Consider the following 25,587-nt stretch of genomic DNA (forward strand, 5'->3'; position numbering starts at 1 on the left):
ACCCTTGATGGCCCAGCGTCGTCATCATCTCCGTCGTCTCTATACCTAGATTTGGCAGAAGATTCTCTGCTTTCTAAACGACCTGAATCTCTATACCATTTTTTCACCTTCTCTACAGGGGCAGCTTGCACTGCTACTGCTCGTTTCTCTGACCTTGTTACAGGGTCTGCCACAGAGGTTGGAATACCCTCTGCAGGGTCAACTTGCACTGCTACAGCTCGTTTCTCTGACCCAGCCACAGGAGCTGGAGCGGCTGCAGGAGCTGGGACTGGAGCGGCTGCAGGAACTGGGACTGGAGCGGCTGCAGGAACTGGAACTGGAGTGGCTGCAGGAGCTGGGATTGGAGCATCTGCAGAAGCTGGGACTGGAGCGGCTGCAGAGTCCACTGTAGGGGTCACAGTGGCCGTTGGATCTGTCATGGGACTTGGAGTGGCCACAGGGTCTGTTACTAAGTTGATAGCAGTATCCATGGCAGCTCGATAGGCATGAGCCAGGCCCCAGTATGTTACAATTATTTGTGTTACTTTGGAACTTCCAGAATCGCGACACCTTGTTTTCAAGCATTCTGCCAGTTTTTTAGGATTTTGCAGTTGTTCAGGGGTGAATTTCCAAAACACTGGGGGTGCCAACTGCTCTAGATGCCTGCCCATATCTTCCCATACTCCCTGCCACCCACAACTATACTGCCTCCGGGCATATCTCCGGATGAGCTTCCTAAGTAGTTGTTTAACTTTAAGCAGAACCTGAAGCGCATTCAGGAGGCAGAACAACAAGACTATGCTGGTCTGAGTATCCCAAGGATATTCAATATCTTGGAGAGCTATTGTAATAAACTCGGAGGATAAGAGGGTGGTGAAGGAGGAAGGGAGAGTGATCAAGGAGGATACAGGGGTGGTGAAGGAGAAAGGGAGAGTGATCAAGTAAGAAAAATTATCTTCCCCTTTCCTCTCCACAGATTGACTCCCTAATGAAAAAAGGCAACAGATATAATTGCTAATAGTTTCCAAAATACAGTTTCCAAAGTATAGAATCGAAGATGTTACTGAGTACAAATACCAGGTTAGAGTCATGGCCAGATATTTCATCATCTCATCAGCCACTGATACAACACACAGTACCATAATGGTCTGAAACCAGGGCCCGGAGAGGATAAACAGCATGACAGAGAGCACATACGGAAAATAATGTGCTATAATACTCAATTTGGAAAACAGGCGCAGCACAGTTGAGATTAAAGCAATCAGCATTATGACAAGTGACTATTAAGCAGGTCTAATACTTATACCAATTTTAATTTAACACACTCTGGTCAGATCTGCCGTTATCTCAACCTTTCGTGCCCCACGTTGGGTGCCAAAAAGACTGTCGTGGTTTAACCCGGCCGGCAGCTAAACACCACGCAGCCGTTCGCTCACCCTCCCCCCTCCCTCTCTGGGACGGGGGAGAGAAATGGAAAGTGAAGCCCTTGAGTTGAGATAAAGACAGTTTCATAAGACAGGAAAATAATAATAATAATAATAATAATAATAATACAATGATGATAATAATACTACTACTAATAATATGTACAAACAAGTGATGCACAATGCAATTGCTCACCACCCGCTGACCGATGCCCAGCTTAACCCCGAGCAGTCCGGCCCCCTCCCCCGGCTAGCCACCCCTATATATTGTTTAGCATGACGTCAGATGGTATGGAATACCCCTTTGGCTAGTTTGGGTCACCTGTCCTGGGTCTGTCCCCTCCCAGCTCTTACTGCACCCCCAGCCTGCCTGTTGGCAGGACAGAGCAAAAGGCTGAGGTGTCCTTGGCTTGGTATAAGCACTGCTCTGCAACAATTAAAACATCGGGGTGTTATCAGCACTCTTCTCATCCTAAGCCAAAACACAGCATTCCACCAGCTACCAGGAAGAAAATTAATTCTGTTCTAACTGAAACCAGGACATAAAAAGAAATTAATTAATTAATTAATTATTTAAAGGATGAATGAGAAAGAATGGATAATAATGCTATTGGTCACACATGAACACAGATTTAACACAAGAATGAAAAAGAACAACTATTTCACAGTAGTATGCTCTTCACTTTCTTCATGTCTATCTAAACTCCTTGTTAAGTTTCCTGGGTGTAACTATTTTAAGCTCCTTCTTATAGAAGGATCTGTTTAATAATAAAGTACATTTTGGGGAACCAAAGTTTTTGTTCACATATTAAAGATCGTGTTATTTTGTTGTGTCATGCTTGAGCATTATTTACAACTCCACAGAACTTTTCAGTCACTGAGCTTCTAGGCAGAGTTCCTTCTCCTGTATGTGTGACTCATGCTGTGTTCTAGAAGCTTTAATTCATTTATGAGGGGATTAAATATTCACAATGTTGAAGTGACTCTGTGCTATGAGAGTTAAAATCAGTGTCTACAGCTGACTAATTTATCATTTGCCCAATGTATCACTTGTGTAAATCTTCCAGGGTTAACTATATTTTCTCTAAAAAAATGAAATCTGTAATGGCCAATGAAAGGACCGTTTAGATGTTTAAATTACAGGTTACAAATATATAGTAAAGTAGGTCTGTCTCTGAAAGCTGTCTGTCTAGGAAGGTTCTCATACTCTCTCATTGTGCTTTCCTGAAAACAGTTTACTTATGAATTGCCTCTGCTGAAGATTATATAGACACTTTATTAGTACTTTTTTTTTTTTTTTTAATGAACTCCTAAATATATCATTATTACAACATATTATTATTATTTATAATCTTGACTACATATTTCTAGTCTTGACTAGACAATCAAACTTTTTTAAATCCAAAATTTTCAACTTAGTTGCAAGATCCCTGTCTGACAATTTTTCCATTTTATAACAATGGTAGCTATACTAGCACAACAGAGGAAGGCAGAAAAATGTGGATTGTAGAAAGGATTAAAAAAAAAAAAAAAAAAAAAAAAAAAAAACAGTGTTTTTCACACTATTTTGAGCTAGATACATCGGATTCTTGATTTCACTTGGACTTGAAACACAGCAGTGTATGAATGACTAGATATTTTTTTTTCAACATTATAGTATTAGATGTTTACCCAGTTATTTTTCTTCTGCTTTCTCTATTCAAAATAAAATTATTTTGAAGGCATGATTATGATAGAGTTACAATGTGTTTATAGGTTCCCTAAAGCTCATTCAAAAGCATTACAGTTATAAAAAACAATGATCTCTAAACTACTTAAGTCACTTAATTCACTGCTTAAATTACCTTCTATATGACTAATACATGCTGGAAACATTAATGGGCTGTGAAGTAGAAGGAATGCTGCAGCTGTAATTATTTTTGTGTACATTTAGAATTCTCTCTAGCATGCGTACATGTATATCCTCCTCTGCCTCCTTTTCTATACATACCCCAGAGAACTGAAAATATTTTACATACTATTGGAAAAGGTTACTCAGTTCTCCAGCTGAAGACATTTATTACTAGCAACAAGATATCCTGCCACATTTCCAGAACAAAATTATGCTTGTGCATACTGCCTGTTCTCAGAGTAAAAACATTTTAAATGGGACAGGCATCATTTTGGTGGTCTCCAAGCACAAAAAATGTCTTCTAGGCTATAGGAAGCAAATTTCTACAGGGATATAGTGATAAACATGGAAATTGTCAGTACAGAAAAGTAACATGGATTATGATATACTTATTTTCTGTGGTCTTTGGAGTTTTGTTTCATTTTGGAAAAGGTGTAGATTTTTTTTTTATTTTTTATTTTTGGCATAGTTTCTACTTCCATCTCTTAGCTAAATGAAGTAATTTGTATAAAATTTATAACTGAGCTAGCATCACAATTAATGTAAAGACCTTTTTGACATATTCTGTATGTCATAACTCCTAAATTTCTCTTAAACAAAGTTAACTTGCTGATTAAAGAAACTGACATAACTGGAAAAAATAATAAATGTGCAAGAATGCACATTTCTCTATTCTCTATATTCTCTATTTCTCCCTATAGTCTTCCAGAGAGCCTTCTACATGTTCACTTCCTGTCCTGCTGTTTTGAGAAGGAATCACAGAATCACAGAATCACAGAATTTCTAGGTTGGAAGAGACCTCCAAGATCATCGAGTCCAACCTCTGACCTAACACTAACTGTCCTCCACTAAACCATATCCCTAAGCTCTACATCTAAACGTCTTTTAAAGACTTCCAGGGATGGTGACTCCACCACTTCCCTGGGCAGCCCGTTCCAATGTCTAACAACTTTTTCAGTAAAGAAGTTCTTCCTGACATCCAACCTAACACTCCCCTGGCGCAACTTAAGCCCATTCCCCCTCGTCCTGTCACCAGGCACGTGGGAGAACAGACCAACCCCCACCTCACTACAGCCTCCCTTGAGGTACCTGTAGAGAGTGATAAGGACGCCCCTGAGCCTCCTCTTCTCCAGACTGAACAAGCCCAGCTCCCTCAGCCACTCCTCGTAGGACTTGTTCTCCAGGCCCCTCACCAGCTTCGTCGCCCTTCTCTGCACCCGCTCAAGCACCTCGATGTCCTTCTTGTAGCGAGGGGCCCAAAACTGAACACAGTACTCAAGGTGCGGCCTCACTGGAGCCGAGTACAGGGGGACTATCACTTCCCTAGCCCTGCTGGCCACACTGTTTCTTATACAAGCCAGGATGCTGTTGGCCTTCTTGGCCACCTGAGCACACTGCTGGCTCATATTCAGCCAACTATCCACCAATACTCCCAGGTCCCTCTCTGCCAGGCAGCTTTCCAACCACTCATCTCCCAGCCTGTAGCTCTGCTTGGGGTTATTGCGCCCCAGGTGCAGGACCCGGCACTTGGCCTTGTTGAACTTCATGCAGTTGACCTCAGCCCATCGGTGCAGCCTATCCAGATCCTCCTGCAGAGCCTTCCTACCCTCGAGCAGATTGACACACGCACCTAACTTGGTGTTATCTGCGAACTTACTGAGGGTGCACTCAATGCCCTCATCCAGATCATCGATGAAGATATTAAAGAGGACCGGCCCCAGCACCGAGCCCTGGGGAACGCCACTAGTGACCGGCCTCCAACTGGATTTGACTCCATTCACCACGACTCTTTGGGCCCGGCTATCCAGCCAGTTTCTAACCCAATGAAGCACACGCCAGTCCAAGCCAAGAGCAGCCAGTTTCTTGAGGAGAATGCTGTGGGAAACAGTGTCAAAAGCCTTGCTGAAGTCAAGGTAGACCACATCCACAGCCTTTCCCTCATCCACCAAGTGTGTCACTTTGTCATAGAAGGAGATCAGGTTCGTCAAGCAGGACCTACCTTTCATAAACCCATGCTGACTGGGCCTGATCACCTCCTTGCCCTGCAAGTGCCGTGTGATGACTCTCAAGAGAATCTGCTCCATGAGCTTCCCTGGCACTGAGGTCAAACTGACAGTCCTATAGTCCCCAGGTCTGCCCTCCGGCCCCTCTTGTAGATGGGCATCATGTTTGCTAGCCACCAGTCAACTGGGACCTCCCCAGTTGAAAAAAACAGGACAGTTGAAAAAAACAGGACTCCTCAGTTGGAAAACAAAGGACACCTGACAAACACTGGACACCTGACAAATATCCCAAATATGACACTCGCTGTCTCATATAAACCACTTTATATCAACTCTTATGTACAAGACACAGAGGGGACTGCCTGTCCAGTGTGCTTGACACTGCTCTCATATTATTTTGTCCATGCAATTGCATCTTTCAGTTTGTACTCACAGTATATAACCATCATGAAATCTGGTGCAAGTCACATTTTCAGAGCATTTCAAATCCACATAAATAGCATTTACTGATTCATCTGGTTGGCATTGTCATTTTGAATATAAGCACGTTAGAAAATGGGAGAAAAAAAAACATCGTCTGAACTCTTCTATTTTTGCTTATTTTGTTTCATTTGACCTTTGCCAATTTTCATCATGCAGTGAACAAGATTTGAAGATGCATGGGAGGATTTTTCTCATAAAGAATGGGAAAGTACAGCTTAACAGTACCACTCTACACAAACTGTACATCATTACATACAATATTGGCTTATTGCTCTGATGAATGACTAGGCATTTTCTCTCTGGTGAACGATATGAGAGGTTAACACAGTCCCTTCATTGCCTGCTGAAGACTCCATGTGACCAAAAAGCTGGGACCTGTACAGTTTTAGAATGATTCCCTAAGGTTAAATAAACTTTCCCAGAAGAAAACAAACAAACAAACAAACAAAAAGATTTGTTAAGGAAAACTGTTCATATGGAAAAACTCAACATTTTTTTCAAAAGCAAAGGGCAATGTTTCAGACCAGGCAACTGTTCTGATATAACACTCCTTGAATAGTGAACAGACATGAAATTGAACAGGTATTTCTTGGGTCTATATACAAACCTGCTCTTTATTTTGGCTTCAGCACTTGATAGTCAAACAGAGAAATTAGCAATTGCAATGAGCACAAATGGAGTATTTACTCAGTCAGTGTACTGTAACAATCTAGTAGACCTCACACTTACCTGAGGCAATTCTTTTTTTCATTTCAAGTGACACGTCAATGCAACATTGCTGTCAGTAAGGAAAGGGGCTGTCTTTTTCCAAAGCTGAAATTCATGGTACTGTAAAGGAAATCTTTCTTCTAGAGGCTATTTTACCATGCAGCAGACAGCATTCTGTCACGGGGAGAATGTGACACACCCTCAGTATCACCATTGGCCTCAACTGTGCCTGCCTGGGGACATTGGTTCCACTGAGTACTACTCGGTATCCTAAGAGAATGATACAACCTGGAAATGGGAAAGCTATTAAATCACTGTCCTAAAGAAGATTTTAAGAGTGACAAGGATTCAATATAATTTCATATGAACTGTAAACCTGTACAATTTGTTAATGATCTTTCTACTTTACACACTATATAGCCTAGGGTAAACTATAAAAAAGTCACAGATAGCATATTAATTGTAACATCATGTACATGCCCCATTAGCATTAAAATCAAACAATTCTATAAACATGCAATTTGTGGATTTAAAATACATGAAAAAAAAAAAAAAAAAAAAAAAGAAAAGTGAAGCAAATGCACTTAGATGCAAAGGAATAGAGTAATTAAAATTTCCTTAATCTTGCCACCTTGTATGACTATATTACAATGTTATCTTTAAGTAGCATAAGCACATCTTTTTCTCCCTAATCTTTGCTCCACTTAGTCAGCTCTTCTTATTTAGAACTGTCCAAGTGCAATCACTACAACTGATGTACAATTCCCAGTAAACGTGCTCTGATCTCTTCTTACTTTCTCTACTCCGTATGCAGGTCCTGATTTTCCTTCTGCATATCCTGACCAAATACAAAGGATTTCATTTCCTTATAAGCTTGCATGTAATTTTATCACTATACTGTCCATATTTTTTTTTTCAATAACCTTTAAGATTTCAAACTAGAATATTTGACTGCAGTCTCCCAGAGACATTTTTATTTTTTTCTGTCCCTGTACTGAAAACCTGAGCTAAACAATTTATGAAGAACCGGTTGTTTTTTACTGAAGTGGTAACTGAAATTTTCTGTTTTCAGATTAACCACTCCCAAATTTACCTTGACTAAATGAAAGTGTCCATTAAATGATATGCACATGGAATTACCAGCTGACAATCTTAGCTCACTTCATGTGTAACTTACATAAACTCAATTTTTGCATTCCAGCTGCTTGAATGTAGTTAGTATGTCGTAGCCCTACATTCAAGTCTTTAACAAGAACATTACCAGAAACACTCAAAGTATACTTCAAACACTTCAGTGATGATAGAAGGGAAGAATATATTCATATTGTTGAACTGTCCATCAACTTAAAACACAAGAATTTGCAACTGCAAATTCAGGTCTTATTGCAGTTATGAGCCAATTTGCAGTGACCAAGAAGTCAGAATCTCAGTCAAAACTCAGACATTTTGGTGGGGACCAGTTCTCTATTGAAAAGTACTATTTTCCTCACATTATTGATAGCATTAACCTTTGTTTACTGGGGTAACATTGTGAGATTCAGGTGCCTTGAGGTATTAAAGATACAGAACAATGACTACAGTAATTAAAGCCTTTGGTAGGGGGAGCAGTATGAGCTTAAATGAACATTTTCATGATAGTGGTACTGAAAAAACTAATGCCAGCCAGTCCTAAAATATTGTATATCCAGTGCTGCTGAAGGGATTCAAGTATAGATGTTTATTTAGAAGACTCATTTTTACACTTTATTATTAGTGTTATGCAGCAACGTACCATGGAACTCTGCATATCATCTGTCCCTTGTCTGCATTCCAGTAGGAAGACCTCAGGCTTGCTGGGACTGAGAATCTGCTCTATGTGTTGAATGGTGACAGAGCCATGGGGTCTAGGCACCTTCTTCTTCTTCCCCCCAGAACTGAGTGAAAAGGGTACTTGGAAGTACATTTCCATTAAAAGATAAGGTTTTGGTTTTGATCTTTCATTTGCCTTCACTGTGATAACTATGCTGAAATAAATTTATTTTATAAGACCTTGTCTTTTTCCAAGAATTGACAAACAGAGTAATAGAAGCAAATTGTAGCCAAAACCAAAGATGTTGTTAGCAAAGCTGCTTTTAGTATGTAACACAAATAATGAATAGCCCTTTCAAAGTATTTGAGTAAACCTTTGGCATTAAAGTACTGTATTAACAATCCCCATACTTTAAACACTAGAGGAATAATGAATCACAGTTAAATTAGTAGGTATAATGCCACACATACAGAAACTACTGACTGTCACTTAAATAAGTGTTATCTTTATATACATGACTGCGAGAGTGTCTTTGATCATGTGTTCTTCTTTCAATTACATCTCAAAGCTGGGGCTTACCGAGTGCCACTTGTAACTTAGTAGTAATGATCATGGCATCTAGACAGAGAGTAACTGTGAAGCCAGGCCTTGAAGTTATTAGTCCTATTATCACCTGTGTATATATGTATATGTATATATATGGATGTATCTTCAAATAATATCTTCAAATAATATATATATATATATATATACATAAATCTATGCATGAAGAGAATGGTTCAAGTCGTTTAGGTAGCAAAAATGCAGAAGCACCTTTGACAGTCTGTTCCCCTCCCCAACCTCCCTGCTTGAGCAAAGCATCTGTCCTAAGCAGATAACCATCAGCGGCAGTCATGATGGATTGATATGATGGATGATATCCTGGACTCTTCAGAGATAGAAAACAAATAGCTAATTTGAGCAGACAAGACTTTTTTTTTTTTCCTTTTCTGGAGTTATAGTCCAACATGCTTGGGCATTGTATGTATAATATCAGCATATTACATATTAATTCTACTAATTTCATACCTAAAACCCCAAGCTGACTGGTCTTGACCTGAGGCTAGATGTCACACATTGGAAGGAAGTCCTTTCAATTGTCATAAAACTTCACAAAACATGTTAGGGTTTAACTGAATACCGAGGAAGAACTACATCTAGGCCCAAACACTGAACTGAGCTGTTCACAATTATCTGCACTAAATATAACGTCCAGACCATGTAGATAGAAATTTCAGAAAAACAAACAAACAAATAATAAAACAGCAAACAACACTCCCCCAACAAAAGCACGTCATGAAAATGACTTTGAATACAGAGAAGCTCCCTGACACTGAAGACAGGGAAGGAAGGACGGAAGGACAGAAGGACGGAAGGAAGGAAGGAAGGAAGGAAGGAAGGAAGGAAGGAAGGAAGGAAGGAAGGAAGGAAGGATTCTCATACAAGTTTTTTTTTTTGTCTAGGAGCTAGACAAAAAAGTAAAATCATTTACTGGACTGCCAGGAAAAAAAAAAAAAAGAAGTGTTAGGAACACTGGAAAACAAATGAAAAGCTAATTTTTATTTCTCTACTGTCTACACTGACTATGAAAAAAATTCCAAATTCCATCTGGTCTGCATCTAAATTTACTGGAAATATTTCTCTTCAGATAAGAAATCAAAAAAAAAAAAAAAAAAAAAGCACTTTTTATTTTTTATCACCATCTACATTACTTATCAAATTTCCATAAACACAACAAGAACTCCTTGATAAAAAATAAAGCCCCAGAATGAAGACTTGCAACAAAGATGCATTTGTCTTTACTTCCTGTATCAGAAAAAGAGGAATCACTGGATTTGTTGTGATTTTAACAAGACAGAGAAGAAGAACAAAGAGAAGAGCAAGGGAAATAGGGTCAGAGATCTCCACCTTTCTGATCTTGTGTATGCTGGGTTCCACACCACCCCTTCTTCATTCCTCACATCATTGGGTGCCCTACTCTGATCACTGAAGGTAGAGAGAAGCAAGGATCAGAATAATGATCATGAAAGAACTTCTGAATGCTTCCAGGATGGGTTTTGGTTTTGGGGGAATAGTCTAATTCTAATTGTAGGAAGCAATTAGACTAGGTCAGATGAATAGAGGTTCTTCAGTACCTCTACTTTATTTCTAGCCTTCTGGGTTATGGCACATAGTCAGTGGCCTAGTCAGTGCCCTTTTCACATTCACCATTTCTGAAATAAGTCTTGCATGTCCTCACCATAAATAACTATTTGACTTTTCCTGGAGTCTGACTAAAGAATCTCAACTATTTTGTAGAGGAGCATTTGTAACATTTACTTGTGCAGAAATCTTGGAAATGATAACCTAATTACTTAAAAGTCTTGTTTGTTGAACTCATGTCTTTTAAGTCAGTTTGATGAATTTTGGGAGCATCAACAACTATTTCAGATTTGCATTTCAGAATGATTAAGTTTATAAATTCATTCAATCACATTGCATTCTTACATTATAAACTCTAATATTTTAAAATGTCATCCTGATGACATAGCACTAAACAGAAGGATATATCCTTTAACTTTCACAGTACGTTATATGAATATATAAAGTCAATTTAATTACAAATTCAGTTTAAGACATTTCAGTTTTGTGATTCACTTCATATAATGGCATGCTATGTTTAAACTACAGTAACTGTCAGTCTAGCTGATGGAATCCAGCAAATGATTCATCTGAAAAGCGACAACAAAACAATAACAACAACAAAACGCAAAACAACAAATACAAACAAACTAAACAATACCCAAACCAATTCATTTACTTAACAGTGGGCATTTGAGACACCCAAACATATCCCATCTAGCCTCCTCAAGCTCCAGGGCCATTTATATCATATTTTTGCAAATGTCTTGGAGATGTTCTTAGTGCCTCTAAAATAGTATTAGACGCTTATTCCTGTGTAACTAAATCAAGTCTTAGCTACCTATTTTAAGGTGATCTAAACTGAGCAGAATAGGAATGACAGTAGATAGAATGTAGATATTTAGCATATAGATTTTTAAACTTTGATATCTACAGGCTGTTTATAGACACAGAGGTAAATACTTGCATGACAGATCAAAATACATTCTGAAATCAGATATTAAGAGTAAATTTAAATGATCAATGAAAAAGTAAGAGGGTGATATTATTACTAACTATATAAGTTGGTTGCTCTGAATTCCGTTATAGGAAGCAAGAAAAAAAAAATCTATAAACAATCTTTGAAGACAAAATAGTTTTGAAAATATTTACAACTCATTTTAGTTCTTTGTATTCCATTTTCTCTAGTGCCTGGAGAAACATAATTTACTATTGACTTAAGTACGTAGTAAATTGAATTAATTGTATCTGTATTTTCTTTCCTCCACTTTTGCTAAAACAGCCACTTCCTCCATGATGTTATATATCTTTCAGTCCTTTTCCAAGATGGATAAAATTTGTTACTATCAAAGTGTAAAATGGACTAGATGCTGTCTACAGTCTGAGAAAGAAACTGTTTCTTACTACAAATAATGCATATTAATGCATCCTTATTACATGTAAGGATTTTTTCATCTTAAATTGCAGGTGCAAAAACAAACCTTTGATAGATTTTATTATTATACTGACATGAGCTTTGAAGGTTTTTTGTTTGGTTGGTTGGTTTTGTTTGTTTTTGTTTTTGTTTTTGTTTTTTTTTGATTGGAAGTATTGTGACAAGAAGACCCATAGCAATCAAAGGCAAGTTTGGTTTGCTAGAAGTATGCCCATGGATGGGGGAAAATATATATAACAAAAACAAAACTAGCAAAATAGTAGAAGCAATATTCAGTTATTTGTCACTTCACTGTATATCAGCAAATATCTCAGCAACAAAAGAATTATTAATAAAAGAAACCTGGCATATTTAAGGCTTTCTACCTACTCAAATACACCATTTTCTTTTTCTTTCCCAATATCAACATTACCTTATTATCTATAACTACAGGTATTATATATTTTCCTCTCACTATAAATTTATGTAAATTTAATGAAGTCATTAAAATATTACCTTTTTTCATTATATACTTTCATGAAGCCATATCTAAACCAACTTTCTAGATTACCTCTTATAGGCTTCAGCCTTGGTTTTATCTTGTTTATAAAAGTCCATCAAGACTTTTCACTTAAAATCATTACCCTAATGGTTACCCTGTAAAATCATTACACTGCAGAGATCGTACTTCTCCTTTACCTAATCACTGCCATGCTGCTTGCTTTGTTTGTTTATTTGTTTGTTTTTCCCCAGTGTCAGGTTCTCACTGAGACAAGCAAATAGCTGACATTTACTGCAGTTTAAAAAGCATGCATAACTTGTATCAATTTAAAAATGAGAAGAGATACTCTGTTGACCTATTTCTCTCTTCTATATTAGGTATTTGCTTTGTCCTCCTGCAGTGTCAGAAAGACAGGGAAGAATGAGAATGAACAGATTTCAATCACTTGATTTCTAACAAGCATCAACTTCAAGAAAAACTCCTATCTTGTTCATTTCTAGGAACTAGCAGCTGTCTTTTCCATTTGTACAGGACATTTGATGTAAGCTCCAACAATACATCCTCTATATATTCCTATAGTTGGACTGAAAGCTATTTCTGCTCACCAAGGTATCCTTATAGTTTTAGTGAAAAATGTCATGTGTCATGGGTGGCTGGCTAATCCACTAAGCATACACTGGAAAACAATCACACCTTGATCACCATAAATTACAGATTCCTTGTCATGGTTACTGAACACTTTTGTGGAAGGAAAGCACTTCGAAAATAGTTCAGACAAGCTTATAAATTGAGTGTAATAATGAATCACAGAATCACAGAATCACAGAATTGTAGGGGTTGAAAGGGACCTCAAGAGATCATCGGGTCCAACCCCCCTGCCAAAGCAGGTTCCTTAGAGCACATTGCCCAGGTAGGCATCCAGATGGGCCTTGAATATCTTCAGAGAAGGAGACCCCATAGCCTTCCTGGACAGCCTGTGCCAGTGCTCCGTCACCCTCACCATGACAAAGTTCTTTCTCATGTTGGTGCGGAAGAGAGTCAATTTCCCTGTTACACACAAACCCAATAAAAGCAAGGGAGTAGACCTAGGAAAGCGCATCTCCCTTGAGCAATAGATATTCTGAACTTACACACCACTCTGAGTTCTTGACTTTTTAACAAAGACCTGTTATGATTGTTCAAACATTTAAATAACTCAAACAATTGTAGATATCTCTTTTTTTTTTTTTTTTCCCTGTTATTCCTTTTTCATTGCCCCAAGTTTCTTGCTATATTGCTGTGTGTTTATTTGCTAAAACAAAACTACTTTTGTGTGTATGTGAGTACTAGTGCTCTAAACCAGTACCTCTGGGCTTCACTCAAAAGCATCACAATACATTTAAATCATGAAAACATGCAAATCTGCATTACAAACAACTTTGGAATATTTTTTAATCTGTTTGAAGTGTTCTTTTTCTATTAATTACTTTACCACTGTGATACTTACTTAAAGGAATTAAGAGAATAGTAGGCACTTCTGAGAGTTACTTCTGTGCTAGTACATTTGGTCTTCATTGAAGAAAGCTTATTTCTCACATCCATTGTCAGTTTTCCTTGTTACTGACACAATTAATGTAACCAGGGAACCCATGCAGAATATTTGTTTTAGGAAAAATCATGGTTTTGAACTTTTAAGAGGAATTGTTGTAATTATGTTAATATCTTAATTTCATATATTTACTCTTTTCTGTTTTTAATTTTCAATCAGATTTAACATCTGATTGTTATCTGAACATTGATTGTTTTCTGAAGGAAAGTCAGTTTATATTTTATGGCCAGAGTCTATCTTAAGATAATAATTGGTTTAAAGAAAAATGTCTAAAGGAAAAAAATATATATATATTTATAAGCACATATAGGCAGGGAAAACACCCTTCCTACAATAAGTCAGATTTTATAAATGGTTGATAAAATGAAATTATAAATTCTTATCCATAAACATGTTTTACATTTCTCAAGATGATGAAGAATAGTAGTTGCAGAAGCTTGAGTTCTACTCAATGATCCTTGTGGGTCCCTTCCCACCATTTGACCACCATTTCACCCTTCTATGATTTCTATGATAAAATCAGAAAATACAACTGATATGAAGAGATATTTAACATACAGCTAAACAGCAAAGATTAAGGTTCATCCTAAAAATTGAGTTAGAAACACTGTTATGTTTGAAGCCTCTACATTTACATGTGAGAGACCATAGCAATGGTAATGAAGCTAAATACAAATTTTGCCAATAATCTGATTTTGTTTTAGCATTGTCTTTTCTTTCTCTTATTCAGATGTAAAACTAGAAAAATCTATATGCTTTACTGTATTTCAATCTGTCCTTCTTCCTCTAAAATGATAGATTGTACAGGAATAATAGATACAGTTAAAGATTCTCAGTCAGATGCTTTTTTTTTTTTTTAATTATTATTATTTTTTATTCCCATAGTTGTGGTTATTCCCAGTTTGAACCCAGCAGTCAGATATTAATTTTAAACTTCAAAAATCAATAACATTGAATGAACTGCAGACTGTTTTTTATGGCTGATAAATAGCTAATACATATATCTTAAGTTTGTTAAAAGATGCAGAAGTTATTTTAGACAAATTAACAGACATCTGTATGTACTGGGTCTGGCTGGAATGTTAACTTTCCCGGCAGCAGCCCATACAGTGCCGTACTCTGTACTTGTAGCTGGAACAGCAGTGTTATCACACCAGTGTTGTGTCTACTGCTGAGCAGCAGTGGCACAGCATTGGGCCTTTCTCTAACTCTCCTAGGGGGTAGGCAAAAAAGTGAGGAGAGAAACATCACCAGGGCAGCTGACCTAAACCAATCAAAGGGATATTCCATACCATGTGGTGTCACACTCAGCAATAAAAGGTGGAAACAGGAAGAAGAGGGGAGGGGTGGGCTCTCGTTGAGAAGACGTCGGTCCTCCTCTCGAACACCGGCTGCGTGTGTTGAGGCCTTGCTTCAAGGACGTGGTCAATCATCGCTCATTTGTGGGAAGTAGAGAGTAATTTCTTTCCTCTGCACTTCCATATAGCTTTCATTTATTTTGTTTGTTTGTCTTCCTCCCTTTTTTCCCCTTTCCTTTTTATTTCCCCTTAGTTAAATTGTTTAGTTCATGGTAGTCTTTATTTAATTATTATAATTATTTCCCTTTAATTAAATTATCCTTATCTCAACCCGTGAGTTGTTCTTTGCTTTACTTCTCCCCCTCCTCATCTAAAGGAGGGGGAGTGAGAGAGCGGTTGTGGGGTTTAGCTGCCCAGCACGGTAAAACCACCACACTGTAATGCAATTTATAATACGTTAGTTTAACTTCTCTTGCTACTTATTTTTGTCTAGCTTGGTTTCTAGCCACTCTCATGTGTCTGAACAGGACTTGTTTACATGTATGTGTTCTTCACTAATTATCTCAGCTGACCAAACTAATTAATGTCTGTAAACATCCAAACACATAAGCTGTTACAAATATTCAACTGCAGAAAAGTAAATAGAATACTACAGCCATCATTATTAAGGACAAATGGAAAACAAAGATGTTTATCTCTATGCCTAAAGTGAGCATTTATTTTGCAATTGCAAAAGCAGCCTTACTCTACAATGTCATTTTTAAAGCAACAAAGTCACTACTAAGACCATATTTAATTTGAAAAGACATCTGAATTTACGTATTTACCACCTTGTACATATACTGTACAAGGTGGTAAATACGATTTCTAAGCACTATTTAACTGACATAGTAATGCAAAACTCCGGTTGAATAAATCATAAAAAAAATATTTCATCTTTTGCAATCAAACCCATTGTAGCACCTTAATAAATCCCAATCCAGCCTTCTTCTTGGGCCCCATTGACCTGAGGTATTACGTCTAGGCTATTATTGGAGATACTATAATAAAAGTTTCCAGGAACGGAGAAAAAAGATTAAAATGGTAGGAAAATACCAGTTTGACAGGAACTACAATATTTTGCAACTATTTTGCAACACTAAAGGAGGTAAAGTTCGACAGAAATTGGTACATACTGACTACAATACCAGTTATGTATATGTGTATATACATATGTAAATAATTTCTCAGAGTTTGTGTTGAATATATACATTAACTCTTTGTGTGGCTCATCTAATTATAGTTACTTCCCGTATAAAGTAAACAACAAGCAACTGTGTGATGTCACAACCACAATATTTTGTAAATCCCACTTCCTTAAAAGTACAGAACATACAAGTTACAGCACAACGGTAAAGTGCTGTACCTGAAACAAAACACGCTATTTTATTTCTTCGAAGCACCATATAAGTGCATATATTTTCTATCAGTTAGCCTTGTCCTTGTATCGATAGCTGAAATCTGAAAGCTATTTCTGTTTGTCTTCACTTCTCCAGCTATGGTTGTGCAGGAGTTCCTTGATAATAAGACTTCATGTTCTGAATTTCCTTATGGCAGCCAGCTTCCCGTAGGAAGAAAAGTAGGGATAAATAAATAAAAGTGAGAGTATTGCAAACAGTGGTTAATAAGGATGAAGGTTCTTTCTTTGCTTCTGAAGTAAAAAGAGACAGACTTCACTACTCTCCTTTGGCTAATTTTACTAGAAATGTGAACTCTTCTACTCAATGAAACCCCATGTTTCAACTGCAATATTTTCATTGTAGAAACTTGTTTCGTCCACAAGCTAGCCTTTTAATATTGTTCATTTATACATATATATATGTATATGTATATATATATATGTATATATATATATACACATATATGCATATATATATAGTGCCATATATGTGTATATATATATACATATATATATAGTATATATATATATATATATATATATATAGTGCCAGCATTTTAATTTATACCCTTCCTGTGCAATAGATACATTTCCTTTCCTTACTGTTGTCACAGGTATCAAAGGCACAGAACTGTGAAGAAAGGAGTTTGTGAACAACAAAATAGCTAGTACAGTATTGTCCCACCCCTTCTAGAAAGTCTGAAATGTTCAGGAGAACAGTTCTCCTTTTACCCATTTGCCCTTTACTGTCTGCCATTAAATGTACATGTACATCTCTTGTCCCTGCTCTCCTACACAAGCTGTTGCAAGCACCACACTGAACATTGGTTTGTTACTGGTTACATACCTTAACTGAGCTTCTCAATTGAGTCTTAAAAACTAGAATACATCATAACATCATTCTGAAGGTGTTTAAAGCCCTCTTAATGAAAATTACATAAATCTTCCAATCTGTAAGAAAAATCATTTAATTTCATATCTGCAATCTTCATCATGATCCCTGAAAGAAGTATAGTTCTTGTTCACTAATCCTTCTCCATTTTTTTTAATGGTTTATGAGTATTAAAATATAAAGTGGAAGCAGAGTTTAGTATTCTGTTTTTAGTGATGAGAGCAGAAGGCAGGTATTGATGTGAGAGTTTTTGCTATATTTCTATATATTTCTATATTTCTATATGTATTTCTATATACATATTTCTATATATATTTCTATATTTCTATAGCAATAACTTTGGAAGTATAGATAAAGTACATATTTTTTACCAGATGGCATCAACCCAGCCTCTTAAGGTAAGAGGAAGGGAAAAAAAACGGAAGAAAAAGAAACCGCTATACTACTGAGGAATTCAGTTTGTTTATTCCCAACTAAAATATTAAATACATAGTTACTACAAGAACATAAAATATTCAGTTTTAAAGTTGATTCTAAACTAGCATTCCAAACTGGCATTCCAAACTATTTGAAGGTAACCTTTAACTGTAAGCATAAAAAACAAAGGAATACATTTCTTTCATTCTGAGATAAGGATTCTACCAATAACCACCTTGATCAAAAAATTGAAAGGCTCTGTTAAACAAATCTATATCTGAAACATTAATATATAACAACAAACACAGACTTCTGGGTACCACTGTTCAACAAGCACCTACTTATTCTAGTGGATCTCAAGCTGAGAAGCTTTGTAACTTTTCGTAATATTCAAGATCACAAGCTACTTATTATTTTTAATCCAAAATCACTCTACACATATGAGCACTGACAGCTGGAAATTACATACATGTATGTGCTACAAAAGCAGTATGTATCTTAAAGAAGATTAGAAAAAGCCCTTACATACCGCCAGACTGAAAAGAAGTATGTTTACAAAAAGCATGAACACAAGTTGGCATGATAAACAAATGTTAAACAATGACTGATTATCATAATGAATCATTTATCTGTAATTGCTAGAAAGCCCTACATGAGATATTACGATTTTATTTGTCTAAACGAGTATTAATTATGGTATGTCAAATTGCACGATGGAATAACTGAATCATAAAATATACTGAGTTGGAAGGGAGCCACAAAGATCATCAAGTCCAACTCCTGGGTCCCCAAAGGACCACTCAAAAATCAGACTGTATGTCTGAGAACATTGTCCAAGAAATTCTTGAGCTCAGGCAGGCTCAGTGCCATGACCACTTCCCCAGGGAGCCTGTTCCAGTGCCCAGCCTCCCTCTCAGAGAAGAATATTTTCCTAACATCCAGACTGAACATGATGCATCTTTATGCTGCTCCTTTGAGTCCTGTTGCTGTCACCAGAGAGAAGGAATCAGCATCTGCCCCTCCTCTTCCCTCATGAGGATGCTGTAGGCTGCCATGAGGTCTCCCAGCAGCCTCTCCTCTACGCTGAACAAACCAAGTGACTTCAGCCACTCCTCATAAATCTTGCCCTCTAGATCTTTCTCCATCTTTGTAGCCCTCCTTTGGATGCTCTCTAATAGTTTTCTCCTTTTTGTATTGTGGTGCCCCAAACAGCACACAGTACTTAAGATGAGTCAGAACCAGTACAGGGCAGTGCAGGACAATCACTTCCCTTGACTGCCTAGCAATGCCGTGCTTGATTCACCTAAGGATGCAGTTGGCCTTCCTGCCAAGGCTGCCAAGGCACATCATTGACTCATATTCAACCTGCTATTGACCAAAAACCCCAGGTCCCTTTCTGCAGCGCTGCTTTCCAGCTTCTGGTCTCCCAGTCTGTACATATTGCCAGGGTTGCCCTGTCCCAGGTGCAGAATCTGCCACTTGCTCTTGTTAAACTTCATATCGTTTGTGATTGCCTGCCTCTCTAATTTGTCAAGATCCCTCTGCAAGACTTCTCTATCTTTTACAGAGTCAATAGTCCTCCCAGTTTAGTGTCATCTGCACTGAAACAGCTAAACACTAAAACATCCTAAACACTTTCTCATACTATATCCAAGTAATTTATGAAAATGTTGAAGAGAAGTGGCCCTAATATGGAGCCATGAGAAACCCTACTAGTGACTAGCCACCAGACTGATGTAACCCCATTTACTATATACCTTTGAGTCCAAACCATCAACAATTGTTCACCCATTGTACTTTTTTTTTTTTTTTAATCTAGCTGAACGTTTTGTCCCAAAGGATACTGTGAAAACCAGTATCAAAAGCTTTACTGAAATTCAAGAACATCATTTCATTATTTCATCAATTCATTACATCAGTTGGCTTCCCTCGGTCAGCTAGATGGGTGACCTAGTCAGAAATTACATTTTTTAAGCAGGACCTTCCCCTTCCGAACCTGTGTTCTCTGTGATCAATGACCACATTGTCCTTCATTTTTTTTTCAATAATTCCCATAATAATCTTCTCCATAATTTTACCAGGCATTGAAGTGAGACTGACAGGCCTGTAATTACCAATAGTGTTGCCATTTTCATGGCTACTGTTACACACTCATCTGAAAACATATTAATCTAAACACATATAAATGTTCTCCTTTAAGTAAGTAACACAGTGTGTAATATTTTATGATTTTCTTATAAAGAAAGCCATCACCTTCAGAAGAAAAAACATGAAGAAGACACATGCTGAAAATACTATTGAATAAATGATGCGATCCAAAATGTCTCACAGGTTATATAAGGGGCTCAAAGAACAAATGTTAAAAAAATAAATCTAGTAAAAACAAATCCTTCACCACACACAACCCTGACAGCGTTCCTTCCCTGCATCCCTTCAAATATAAAACTGTAGTAGACACTAAATTTCACAGGACTTCAGGTTCTGCTAAGATATTTTTTTATTTTCCTTGCAACATCAGAATAGTTTCATCATGCATTCTCTTGTCTAGTCCCTCAGCTGCCTTACTCTTTTTCTTGTGTGTGAGTAACAACATCATTTTACAGATATGTGCAGAGAAAAGAACAGTGCTTCATCTGTTTGCCTATGAACAATAACCAAATGTTTCAAACCTTTGAACAATTAGCAGTGACTCTTCCCTGTACCTCTTACGTACAAATTCTAATTTGCATAATTTCACATCAAATGAAAATCTAGCATAAATGCATGAGACAAAAACAAATTGCCTAGCTGATTTTTTTGAATGCAAAGACCTGGAAACAATACCTTACAGCAAAGCATTTTAAAAATTCAAAAAGTAATTCAACTCTTGTTGGAGCAGGAATATGAATCTAGCCCCAGTTATGGTCATAAGACTTGATGCATCAGAAGGTTAAATACCTTTGAAAGATATCTGACATGGAGCTTATATTATCAGGTTAAATAAACTGTGATTATAAAGGATATGTGCCCATAAAACTTCTGAAACTTCACCATAATGATACTCTGTTTTCCTTGATGCAACTACTTTTTATCAAATGACAACTTTTTACAGGAAAACATGTACAAAATTCATTTAAAAAGAAACTCAAACGTGCAAAGGGAACTTTTAACTCTAGGAGAGTGATTGTTGGAGTTAAACCAGAATCAAACCCAACAACACAGGACCCAACATCCAGTCCCACCCACCTTATAAATTTTGATGCTGCCATATATAACCTAAAGTTAAAAAATATACATATTCAAGACATTCAGCAACAATTTCTAATTAACACAAAACAAAACTTCAGGGAAAGGAATAGGAAGAGGAGAAGAAAAAGGAACAAACAAAAAATATTTTTCTTTGCATAGAAGTCTCACTATTACGAGCCATGCTTGGTATCTGTGTTATTAAAATGCAGTATATTAAAATCCAGTACCTTATCACACATGCATAGAGTCCGCTGTCTTGTACCACTGTTGGTCGAAACCAAATGGAATCTTCTTCTTTGCTCATTCTAGTTCCATCAAAAGCTATAGGTTCCTCAAAATCTCCCGGTCCAGAGCTTTTGTACCACATCAAACTGAGTCCAGCACTTTGTGCTAGGGAGTAATTAGCTCTAATATATCCATAAAAAAGTGCACATTTTATACGAACAGGTTCTCCCACTAGAACTTGATATTTCTTGTAATCCACAGACCAGTCAGTGCATCCATCAACTAAAAGAGAGGAGAAATTAAAAGATATTACCAGAGAGCTCAGTTTATATTGCAAGCTTTATTAGAGCGTACTGCATTTATGCAGAGCGTACTGCATTTGAGACAAAGTCCATTGAGTGAATAGCAGTAATCTTCTGATCCCTGAAAAATTAACTGTATTTTCACACCATTTATTTCTTGTACTTTTCTATGCAGAACAAAGTTAATAAGACAATTTTCATTAAATGCTGATAATTTCAGAGATAACTGAGCAATTGTTCTTTTTGTTTTGTGGAACTCCAGCATGAGCAGTTAGAAAATACTGAAATTAAACTGATGCAACACGGAAGCCATGTGGGACACAGGGTGTCATAATCACTGAATTGCATTAATCAAATAACTTCAGGATAACAATGTAAAATAAATAAGCATTACTCAAGAGATGTTAGGACAAGGAACTGCGGACTGAATCAAAAACTATGAAAGTTGGATTTGAAGGAGTTTCTGTTTTTAAGCTGTCTTAAAAACAGAAACAAGAGAAAATGTGCAAAAAAAGAGAGTGCCAGGCTCTTAATTCAAATTTCTGATTTTCTAGAAGTTCACTGCAGATTTCTTAAAATGATTCATGTTTTTATTTTTTCCTGTCCTGATTAGAAATAGTTTTATAATAATTTTCATATTATTCACCTGTTGAATAATGTCAGACAATATCAATACTGTTCCAAAACAACTGTTCCTCAGAAGGCAATATCAGAATTCTTTCGCTTTCAAAAGAACAATCCCTCCCCACCCCCCCACTCCCCCCCAAAAAAAAAGCCCCACAAGATTTTTAATAAAAAATACCAAAACAACTAAAGGAGAATATAAACTTAATTCCTACAATGCTTTCCTTAACAACAGTTTATGGATTTCATTTGTTTTGTTGGTTGGTTACTTGGTTTTGATTTGTTTCTTTGTCTTTTAAGGTGTTAAGTGAGGAAAGTGTGCTGCTGCCTGGCTGCAGGGGCCTGCCTGGTGCACACTGACTCTACCCAGACTGGGGGATGTGGCAGCTGTTTCCAATTGGAAGGTCCAACCTGTACCAAAGCTAAGGACATAGCTAAGGACATGGCCTAGAGACGCACTGACGCAGATAGAGACACACAGACACACTGACACAACTGGTCACACAGGCTGCCTCACCCAAGGCCTGCTTCCTGCAGAACTTACGCACAGGACACAGCTAGCTGAGACCCCTTGCTCCTCTCCAGCTGGTAGAGATCAAAGTCTACTAGCGAAGGCACATACACAGGACATGCTCTAGGTTCACAACAACACACACATTCACAGATTCTTACAGTACTGGCACAGCCACCTAGCACCCCTCTCCAGATCCCGAGCCCCATACCCACTTCAAGTTCGCCTACTCACTGGCTGGTCCAGCTTGAAGTTTGCTGCACAAACACAGCACTTGCACCCTTGTGCACACCACATTCACAGGTCTCCCTAAGCATACTAGCATGGACTCCCTGCCTACCTGATACCCCAGATACCCAAGGCCCTCACTACTCCCCATCTGGTCCAGCTTAAAGTTTGCTAGTGAATACCTCCACCCCTTTCTGCCCCCCCCCCACCCCCTTCCCCTGCCTCCCCTCCTCCCACAGAGCAGATTGGCAAAATACAGGCATGTGCCCCCTCCAACAGTGGCACCAGGCTGTGACCCCCAGCCCTGTTGTCCAGCTGACAACATGGAGCTCACACTTGCCTCACCCATTCTGGTCCACACAAGTAGCTGGTTTGGGAAAAGACATTGTTCCCACCCCATGTCTGGGAGCAGAAGACTCTAATTGCTCTAGCAGCTGATGCTGGGACCCCCCTCTCTCCAGTAGCTGGCATCACAGGCCAGGGGTGTCCAAATCCCTGGTGTCTGACTCTAGTAGTTGGCAGCAATTCCACTTACATACAGAGAGGCCTCAACAGCAGCTGGCACTTAATCATTGCAATGCTCATGCACATGGGAGAGAGACTGTGAATATGCACAGAGAGTTAAGAAAACATTTAATGAGATAAATAAGATAGGACAGACTGGTGATCGGGCACAAAGCTTGGCCATACAACAGCACTTACTGGCCCCAATTTACACATTGGTCTTTTTCTAGCCATCCCTGCTCTTTGTTCTTCCTGTTCCTACTTCCCCTTGCACACTACCAATGGATTTGAAGAGCTCTGCAGTTTCTACACCTTCCCAGTCTGGATGCTGGAGTTGACAATCTTACCAGATGCAAGGTTCATCCTTCCTGGAGGTAGTGCCTGTAGCATTTTAGCCCACCAATTAGTGTGACTGGGCAGTTTGTTTCTTGTGATTGTCTACCCATTTAGAAATCCTGTCAGTCCAGCTGCAATAAACATTCCCACATTCTCACATGCCCTTATCAATTAGTTTGACTGACCAGACTTGGTTTCCATCACTTCTTCCTTTTCTTATTATCCCTTGTTGCATTAGATAAACATCCTTGCCAAATACTGTTAAAGGAGCAGACACTCTCCTTCCATATACCCTCACAGAAAGAATTTCAACAATGAAAATTCACAATTAGGTTCATTCATTTAAAACTTTATTGTTCAGCATTGCCTAGCTAACTAGGCCCTCACACCAGACACTATACAGCAATCAGTACATACAAAGGTCAATTTATTTCACCTTAAAATGCATACCTATGACTCATATAAGTATTTGGCCTTTGCATTTGCCACTTCACAGTGCTAAGAGCTTGCAGAGCAAACATAGAAAATAAAAAATAAAAAAAATAATAAAAAAAAAGGTCCGTCTGTGCAGTGAACAGAATTCTCATAGTGAAATATATGCCTTTGGACTGTGTCCTCCTATGTTTACTTTTAAGGACAGGAAAAGACATTACGTCCCTGTTTTCATATTCCTACTCAACAGTCCCTAAAAATTAGTAAACTTGACAAGGCTCCAAAAAGATGGAGATGAATGTTTGCAGCAAGTGAAGTGAATGGATACAAAACTGCAGTATGGCTTTCCACAGGACTTAAGAAACTATCTTCCATTTATTTCCAAATTCATTTACATCCTTGATCATTTCATATTTTACCTTTCTAAAAGAACATTCTCTCTCTGATCTGATTCTATTTCTCTCTGCTTCTAAATCCCAATGCCAAAAATGAATTAAAATACACCTCTAAGCAGCATTAATTCCATTATGCAAGTTAACAGCTAATAGCTTCTTCATCATACTTGATTATCAAATTGTAATATTGCCTTTCACTGTCTAATTAAGTTACTACAATTTCATTTATAATATTAGTGTTTTTTTTGTTTGTTTGTTTTTTGTTTTTTTCCCTCTCAGGATATTTGGCTCTCTAATGGCTCTCTATTCCTTGAACTTGAGGAATCCACGAATCCTACAATAATACACCAACTCGGTTTCCAGACTTTCTATTTAATGAAGAATAAACTACGCAGAGCAGATTTTCAACTATTTAAAACTTTTTTTTTCAGCACGCTGTTCCCGTACCAAGGATCACATGAAGTCCATTTTATTAGGCTCAGGCATAGGGCCTAGAAGGCATTCAATAGTCATGAACAAACAGACAAAATATCCAAAGTTTTGCATGAACTAAAATTTTCAAAGTTTCATTCTTGAATTTTAAGGAGAATATTAAAAATAAACTGAGTTTGTAGGAATTGCACTTACATTAATTCTGTGTGACATATCTATATGATATATATATTTGGATGACATTTCTGTGGAAAGAAAATGTAAATCAAAATCTCCTAAATGTATAGAATTGTCTAATTTTTAACCTTAATATTTCATATAGCAAAGTAAAACAAACATTAGATTTTAATGTAACTATCTACCAAACTACTTAGTAGTTTGTTG

At 37.5% G+C, this 25,587-nt stretch overlaps 1 protein-coding gene across 5 annotated transcripts in view; it reads right to left on the bottom strand.

Moving 5' to 3' along the window:
• The window catches only part of IL1RAPL1 (interleukin 1 receptor accessory protein like 1), a 759,868-nt gene that overhangs the window by 337,924 nt on the left and 396,357 nt on the right, over positions 1 to 25,587 (bottom strand). For all 5 annotated transcript variants that reach the window (XM_032184130.1, XM_032184112.1, XM_032184122.1 and 2 more), the window contains one exon: positions 21,442 to 21,721. In XM_032184130.1, the coding sequence (XP_032040021.1) occupies positions 21,442 to 21,721 (280 nt within the window). The remainder of the gene's footprint in view (positions 1 to 21,441; positions 21,722 to 25,587) is intronic.

The sequence above is a fragment of the Aythya fuligula genome, chromosome 1 (genome assembly GCF_009819795.1).
Source record: "Aythya fuligula isolate bAytFul2 chromosome 1, bAytFul2.pri, whole genome shotgun sequence".
NCBI lineage: Eukaryota > Metazoa > Chordata > Aves > Anseriformes > Anatidae > Aythya > Aythya fuligula.